The 8705-nt window shown below is 37.3% G+C and overlaps 1 protein-coding gene across 1 annotated transcript in view; it reads right to left on the reverse strand.

The window, feature by feature from the left end:
- Positions 1–1457: 1457 nt before the first annotated feature.
- The window catches only part of FSD1L (fibronectin type III and SPRY domain containing 1-like), a 27465-nt gene continuing 20217 nt past the window's right edge, over positions 1458–8705 (reverse strand). Inside the window, exons 10-14 of the mRNA XM_010140677.1 lie at positions 8244–8276; positions 4393–4490; positions 3676–3927; positions 3268–3356; positions 1458–1577 (exon numbers count right to left, since the gene is read on the reverse strand). Of these exons, the coding sequence (XP_010138979.1) occupies positions 1458–1577; positions 3268–3356; positions 3676–3927; positions 4393–4490; positions 8244–8276 (592 nt within the window). The remainder of the gene's footprint in view (positions 1578–3267; positions 3357–3675; positions 3928–4392; positions 4491–8243; positions 8277–8705) is intronic.

Raw genomic sequence — 8705 nt, forward strand, 5'->3', positions numbered from 1 at the left:
GAACACCCTGGCTCAACATTTCACTTCATTTGTGTATTAAAACTTACATGCATAGATCCAGAAGCAGATCATATTCTAGCAAAGCACTTGCTCACTTTCCACTTTTTCCTTGCCCTTAGAAATGGGGAAGGCGTTGAGTTGGAGGCTATAAGAGATCCTTTAGACTTTGATCCTCTGAAAGACAGTCTCTTAGCCACATACACATGGCATATGGTACAAGCTAGCAAGTTAAGAGTGGGATGCTATATATAAGCTACATTTCTGCTGGATAAAGAAATGATGCAATTTAACTTCTCTGGTTTTCCAGGAAGTTTCAGGAATCCTCTCTAGGATAGTCAATACCATAAGCAAAAATGTGTGCCCAGTCTCAGAGTGTACTCAGAGGAATTCAGTGCTGCTTCTGCTCAAATCCAGCTTTGATATTTTGACACAGCTGTTTTGAGAAGTCTTAGCCAGCCTTGAAGCTGGCTTGAGAAAAAGCTGAAAGATGTTTTATCAACAGCATCCCCAACCCCTTGTTCCCAGCCACAGCTGCATTGCAGCTTTGCTATTGGTAGACAAAGATTCAATTTGTCATTCACATCTCATGAACAATGTGAATTGCTAATTATCAGAATAATGCCAAAAAACTGGAAAGCCATGAGATGACCCAGAATTAAGAGCTTCTCAGAGAGCAGTACCATGCTGTTTTTAAAAAACATGGATTTTTGGTTCTGAATTTCTTGAAATACTTCCTAGCTCAATGGCCTGCTACCATAATGTGTCTTCACTGAGACACAGCAGTGTTATTAAATACCTTTAAATTTTTACATTTCTGCAATTTGTGATAAACAGGAGCCATACTCTAAATGTATGATATTAAAATGAGTTACTCGTAGGAAACAGGAGGATTTTGTATCAGAAAAAAAAAAATCACAGTCTGTTCTTAATGTTTCTTCATAGCAGGTCCTACAAATTCTTATAATATGCTTTTAAAATCATACTGCTGTGATGTTTTGACAGGCTAGGCAATCAATATTCTTTTGAAATTATATATCAGGAGTTTCTAATAGGAAGCCTAGTAATAATGACAAATATAGTCAAGTAATTCATGATAGGAGAGCTAGGAAAATGTTGTTTGTTATATTCTTCATAGCAAAATATTTATAACAAAATTAATATTCAAGTTCACACCAAAATGCTTAAATACAGTATTAGAAAAGTAATAGTTACAGATCTTGATTTCTCCACTTAGTTTTCAAATAGGCAACAGTTCAGTTTTCTGACATTTCTGTCTGTCATTCACAGTAGATTCCTAACACTTTAGCCCCAAACCTTTGTACTTTCAGTACTCAGGCCCTAAACAGCAGTAGGTAGCAAACCGAGTTTAATCCAATGCTCATAAGCTTCTGTGTATAGCAGCTACACAGAAAAAAAAAACCCAAACATTTAGCAATAGAAGAGTTTGACAGACGTTACTAGGCAATGTTGTTTAGGCTGCTTGTTGAACCACTCAATCCATTTTCACTTTTCTGGAGCATTTTCACAGCACTTGGCACCTGCAATCCAGTACTCACTGTAAGCCCACCACACCAGATCTAAGGAGAAAAGAAAAAAAACCAAACAATATTCTGAACATTATGAAGCCCCTGCCTGTCTCTTGTCCCATCTTACAATAGAACTAAGTCATTTCTTTTCTCTTGCTCCCTAGACACAGTACTCCGTAAAACATTCGGACACGACACAACAGCGAGTCTTTAAGACCATAAAGTCTAAGATGTTTCACATCCCTTATGCCACATTACTCTACGTTTATAACCAAGTCTAAGATCTAATACTAAAAGTCTTGCTCCTAACAGGAAAACCGATGTGCTAGCGGAAAGTACTTAGAATGACAGTGAAAAGCAATACTCTCACTATGCTCCACTGTCTGAAAGCAGTGCTTAAGTTTTAGTATGACACGGCAGAATTACATTAATGAAAATAGAGTACAGAAAAATTGAGAAGCTTCAGGGGCACAGGCACCAGAGACCTTTGTTCTACATTCTTTTGTGTAACTCAATTTTATCTCCATGATTTTATATAAGTTTGAGAGTGATAATTAGCTTGTAATATTTATTTTAACTGTTCAGGCTAGCCCAAGTAGTGTCTGCACGACTCCTATCACTAGGTACTAAGGGCTGTATGAGATGCAGACCAACACGCTGAAGGGCAGTAAGCAAATGTTTCCTTGGGTGCCTTAGGAACTGAATGAGTCAGCACTGCTAGGGGGAAAACTAACACAGGCATCCGAGTTCTGAAGCTGTTGAAAAGGATCAGTAAGGCAACTTGTTTAGTTACCTGAAAACAAATAGCTATTAAAAAAATCTAGACTCCTATTGTCAGTACATCTAGCCAACACTAGAAATCATGAAAAGAAATGTCTGATACGAGTGAAAAATCAGGTGTTGGAAATACTAGATAGAAGACAGCCCGAGCAAATTACTACATCTCCATTCCTCCTCCACACCCAAAAGAAGAATAAACTTTACTAGTTGGCCTAAACACACTTTAAAATGACCTTGCTATGTCTCCTATGAGCTGAATTACAAGAGGCTAGAGATCAGTGCCTAGGCAGCCGAGTTGTCAGTATGAACTGGAACGCTAGCCTCCTCCAGACACCTAATTTTTCCAAGACCTATACCCTGCTCCCAAAATACAGTGCACTTGATGGCACCTTACAATGCAGCTAAGGCCTCCAAACAGAAACAAATTATTTACATCATTAAAGGAAAACTAATATGCAGTAACTAAGCCTTTTGCTGTGCATTTTTTGCAAAGTTTAAGTCTTCAGAATTGCAGCAACTTATCATTGATTAGCTCAGAGCCACAAAAAAGTCATGCAGACCAGTGAAATAACTGGCAACAAAATCCCATTGAGCTTTTAAAGATTTGAAAGCTAGAGTCCAGTATCTCAAAGGGAAGCAACTGGTGCTGCTCTGACAGCTCACAGCATCCTGGGCTCCTACCTGCATCAGTTTGGGTCAATTACTGTAGCAGGCTCATCAACTACTGGAACATGCTGTTAATTTACCCTACAAAAATTTAATGACTTATTTACATAGCTGAGATATGCAGGTGCAGAGTTCTCCTACAGAAGTGCTAATATAAGCGCCACATTAAAATAAAAAAGAAAAATTATTAGTCAACCAAAAACAGTGCTCTCAGTTTCCTCCTTTAAAAAACAGGTAAGTCTTCAGTAAACTAAATCCAGTGCTAGAAAGTGAATAAAATTTTATAGATACTGACCATGAAGCCTGGTAATAATGGTTGGGTAAACTTTGTTCTGAAAGTGTGTAACAGCGCCTTTGAGTTTGCATTATAAAATGCAAGCTGACCTAAAAGAGGCAGAAAACAAGTTGAAATGTATGTTTAAATGCTGTTGCTGTGTAACTTTTGTAAAATTTATTATTTTCCAGGACATGCTAAATACAATCCACACGACTAAAAAATTCTCAGTTTGTAGCTCTGTCACATAGATGAACCCAGGTCATTTGACATTACAAGCGCTATTACACAAACAGCTCTGGGCCTTATTTTCAAGGGAGACTACATCAAACTCTAAGTAATGTACTACTACTTTAGCCTTGCACTGCTTCAACTTGACACAGATAGCTAATGAAGTTTTTAGCTAAATCTCATAAGACTGTAATTTACCTCCATCAAAGTCGCAGTATACTCCTATTCTATCTGGAACAGGTACATCTAGAGTCTTGGTTTTATTATTATGTTTTGCTGAAAATGTGGTTTGCAGCCAGTTGTTGACATGGATGCACCAGCTTGAATTAGTCTTTCCCAGCTGATCGAATTTCCCCAGATTTCTGTATGTTACTCCCACACTGTAGGATTTGCAGTCCTTCTGGGCTCTCACTTCCCAGTAATGCTGTCCACTTTCAACAGCAGTGTCTCCTACCAAAAAAAAAACCCAAAACCATTTATTTGCTATAGTTAACTGGACCTTACAATGTTTGCTTCCTTACAGGCACCAGGGATGTCTTTTCTGTTTTGTTTTAATGTGAAGGCTTAGAAATACAAAAAACTGAACTATAAAAAACAACAACAAAAGATAATATACAAGAAAACAGAACAGAAATACAAAATAGAATAATGAGACAGTTTTTAGTCACGCTCTTTGAGACAAGATACATGTGACATCAACTAATATTTAATAGCAGTGAATGTCAGTCACTAAGAGCTTTGTAATAAAGAGCTTCAACAGTCTTGAAGGCACTTGCTGTAGCACAAAATTACGGTGTTACAAAGGGAAAACTACCTTTTTCAAGGTATACAGCTTCAACAATCACAAATTTTCCCTCAAATTCTTACTTCATCTGCCCTTCCACACCTCCACCAGAAGTAAAAAGTTCACCTTACCCAACACTGTGTATGATTCACCAGTAAAATGATCTCTGCTGCCCCTCACTGAGGATCTTGTGCTAACAGATGTCCTCTTTGGAGATGGTGCACCACTTCTAAGAAGAAATGAACTGTTCAAGGTTTGGACACCATTACAGAAATGCACACTCAGACAAGTTGTCCACAGTCAGACAGGGTGCAATAAACAGGAATGAGCTACTGAAATGACACATGAGTTCAGCCATTTAACACCTCTAACAGTATGCATGCACAAGAATTGAGAGAGGAGAGATGACAGCCAGAAAAAAATGCAAGACATTGTAACAAGCAAGTTTAGAGGCAGCTGAGAAAGAAAATAGGAGGGAGAAAAAAAAGCAGATGTGTGGCACAGGGTCTGGATGAACACCTGCATAAAACAGTGTTTTGCCTGTACTATGCAGAACCTTGAAGAGTTCGTTTCTGGTTTTCTGCATAAGGTTTCTAGTAAGTCTTTTAGATCAGCTACAACAATCAGGTTAAGAATACACTGCTGATGGTCAATGCCAAAATGCCTAATTGTCACTGGAATTTAAATATCAGTGAATGGAAAAACAACATCACTTGTGTTAAAGGAAGGTTTTTCAGCACTTGCATGGCCATAACATGTAATGACTGAATTCCTAGGAAAAAGTCTAATCCAATATAAAAAATACATATGCTGGAGGTGATACAAAACCTGAGTGGCAATTCTAAACACAATTTATATTAGAAAGAGATGAAGTGAGACTTCCAGAGTATAATGCACCACAACTCTTCTCAAAAAAAAGCCAAACACCAAAAGTATATTGAAGGCTGTGGGTTTTATTTGATTATATTAACTCTATCAAAGACTACAGAAACCAAAAATTGTGTCAGCACACTGGGCTGAGAAGCACCCAGGAACTTCAAGAACCATTATAAAATTGAGGAGCTTAATCCCCATCAAGAACAGCTTAGATTACCAAAACCATTCTCAGGAAGCAATAGCAAAATAAACTCTAGATACACTTCACTCTGAAGAATATTTAATGAGTGATCAGTTTTATACAAAATAATTTTAACCTTAGGAGGTGTTGAAACCTTAGTTGTGCTCTCAGAAGTAATTCCTAGCAATCTAACCATTACACAAAATGAAGGATATTGGCAATTTACAGTGAATATTAAACCTCAGAAACCAGGGAATCATGTTTGGTTATTATTTTAAAGACAATCAGTTATAAAGAATTTTAACTTCTCAGAAATAGTTATGCAGTTTGCTGTGTAATTTCATCAACAAAAAAATTTAAAGGTACAAAATAAGTCTCTGAAATACACATGAGGAGTCATTTACAAATTCTCATGCCCTATAGTCTATCATACATTAATCTTAGAAAAGTTATCACACACAAAAAAGTTCTCTTCAACTTTTCCTTCAGCTATGATTTGGTAAAGCTAATTGCTACTTAAATGTCCACTAATGAAGTGAGATTTAGCTTCTTTCCTTTCCAATTCAATCAAGACTGTTTTTAAGTTTTCTGGAATTGTTCTCAAATACCATTTCATAAAGGGTTAGAAAATGCACCTTTGCCTAGTATCTTCATTAAAATAAAGTCACATTGGAATCAAAAGCTGAGTGGTATTATGCTCAGTGGTATTAAGCTCAAAAGAATGATAGAATCACCTTCATGACTAAGTTTGTGTTATTCTGGTTACAGAAGTCTACAAGAGATCACTGAGGAACAGGTTGTCTAGTACCACTATCTAGCATATAAATTTGCCATTACCAATCAGAAGACAGCTAAGCTTCTAAATTGCTTGCAAGACTTACATGAAAGGTGTAAGCATACATTGTGCAGGTGCACCACATCAACTGCTTTTGAATTTTGTTAACATGGAAGAAGCTGTAATTTACTTACCAAAGAAAAAGGCAACAAGTGACAGCATAAAAAAAAAGCAAAGCCAAGAATTAAAGCATAATTTCAGGGGGAACCATCACGCTTTGCAGATTCCATCCTGCTTCAAGTGCACCAGACATTCACTCACACTTCCAAGAGAAGCTGCAAGTTTTCTATTAGATTCAATATAAATGAGTTACGCAGAATGCGATGTGGCCATTTAGAGAATCGCCATAGGAAAAATGCAGGCGCTTTGCTAGCATGTATTTTGTTCAATTCTTCTATAAATGGCTGCTGCATGTGCTTTGTCCACTCAAAATCTAACAGCCTTTAACAGTTCAGACAATGACATTAAAAGTCTGGCATAAAAGTTTGAGAAAACAGTTGTCGTTTTTTTTCCCAGTGCTTAAGCTTCCCTTCCAACGGGGAAGGGCAGGGAATTTTGTATCAGAAAGTCAGTTGCCCATTTTCCCATGCACCACTGTCTTCATTAGCTAATATAGTAACTGATACATTTCTTCCACTGTTCAGTGACCAGATACTCTCATCTTAGCGGTAAGATTGTTGCCATCAGCACTGCAGTTAGTTTCAGTTTTCTTATCCATTTCAGCAAATAAAGCTTATTCCATGCAATATGTATTCTGTTTTGGAGAAGAAAGGTCAATGAGGGATATCAGAAGTTATCCACAGGCTTTTTTTCTAGTCTGATAAATATTTTACAGATCATTAAAGATTTTATTGCCATCATGTCTTTCCAACCCTTGAAAGTTGCACATCTGATGTTTAAAACAATTATACTGCAAATTTTTGAACCTAGGTCCATAGTTGGTAGAAATTTTTATTCTAATGTAAACAACATTGTACAGATACTCTTAACAGGGAACAAAAGCCTCCTGCAAGAATCAAAACTCACCTAAATCTCCTGCTAGAAAAGGTCAGCATGAGGTGCTAAGTTGAACATGGGACCATACCCTTCTACCAAAGGAAAGCCCAGAAATAGGGAAGTTCTTTACTAACAACTACAAAGGCAGAGCAAGGCATAAGACTCCCAGAGTTTGTTGAGCAAGTAGTGGTATCTCCAAGACAGTTTTAAAACTTAGTTTAGCAGAATTTTATACGCTTTGTGTAGTATAGCTATCAACACTGCACAACTTCACAAGCTTGTTTTGCCTACACAAAGTTTTCTTTAGCAAAAGCTACAAGAAATAGGGAACCTGGGCAGGTTTTTTTGGTCCCGCAACTCCTAAACCATAAAGTGCCAAAGAGCAAAACTGGGAGAAGTTAATTTCTCAAACAGGAGTTCTATTAGAAAAATCATGAAAAAAATTTATACTAAAAACCACAACTGCACAAGGAATAGAATATTTTAGCTGCCTTTATGTAGAAAAAGAGAGGTGCTCTCATTTGAGCAATTGGTACCACAGGCACAATGGCCATGAAGCTTCTTACACATGCCATCAGGCTAAACTTCATCTTCTTTGGAAGTGTAAAAACACTTGTTTCTTTTTCTCTGATGTCTAGTGACAGCTAGCACAAGTTAAGAGGCAAAAAGGTCTTCAGATTAAAAAAATAAGAATTAAAAATACTTTTTTTAAAGTTCTTAGAAAGGAGCTCTTTACTGCATTTGTAAAAAAACATAACCTTCTGGCATGTGATGACAGACTAAGTAGGCATCAATGTATCTGTACATAACAGGGATCTTTATCTCAACACCAGAATACATAATGCTCTTCCAACCATTGCAGATCAGGTCTCCCACACATTGGACACATTTCCAGGAAGACTGCTTTCCAGTCACTGGAAAATAGATACGTAATCTCTATGAACCCAAATTAAAACTTTGAAATAATTTTTAAAAGCATACGTCTACTGTTACTGATAAAGGCTGTTAGTTTTATTTTTCATTACATCAAGCAAAGTAGCATAGACTCCTAACAAAACTAGGTGCTAGATCCTAAGAATGAGGTACATTATCACCTTCTATTGCTCTTCAGCAGAGGATTCTGGCCACTGTCAACAAAAATAAAGTAGTCATTACATATCTCTTCTATTACTGCAGTAAATTACCCCCATTTTTAAGATGCCACTAAAACATAACCTATCATGCATCTGGCAGCATATGCCTATAGGAAAGGTATTTGTTCCTCTCAAGTTCTCAAACAGTGCTTTTTATACCAAAAATCAACTAATTATCTTTGAGGAAGAAGTAGCCAGCTTCATGGACAAGCCAAGAGCTCCTCACATGTTGCCTTTAGGAAGGCTTTTAACCCATTCCCCCACAGTAACCCCAGACCTCAAGAGGCAAGATATAGACTAGGAAGTGGGCTGTAAACTGAGTACAGAACTAGTTGAACACCAGGCTCACAGCTACAGATACTGCTCCCCAGATGACAGAAGTCCACAGGATAGGACAGGCTGGAGGACAACCACGGAACAAGC

This window comes from Buceros rhinoceros, unplaced genomic scaffold (assembly GCF_000710305.1).
Source record: "Buceros rhinoceros silvestris isolate BGI_N320 unplaced genomic scaffold, ASM71030v1 scaffold16707, whole genome shotgun sequence".
Classification (NCBI taxonomy): domain Eukaryota; kingdom Metazoa; phylum Chordata; class Aves; order Bucerotiformes; family Bucerotidae; genus Buceros; species Buceros rhinoceros.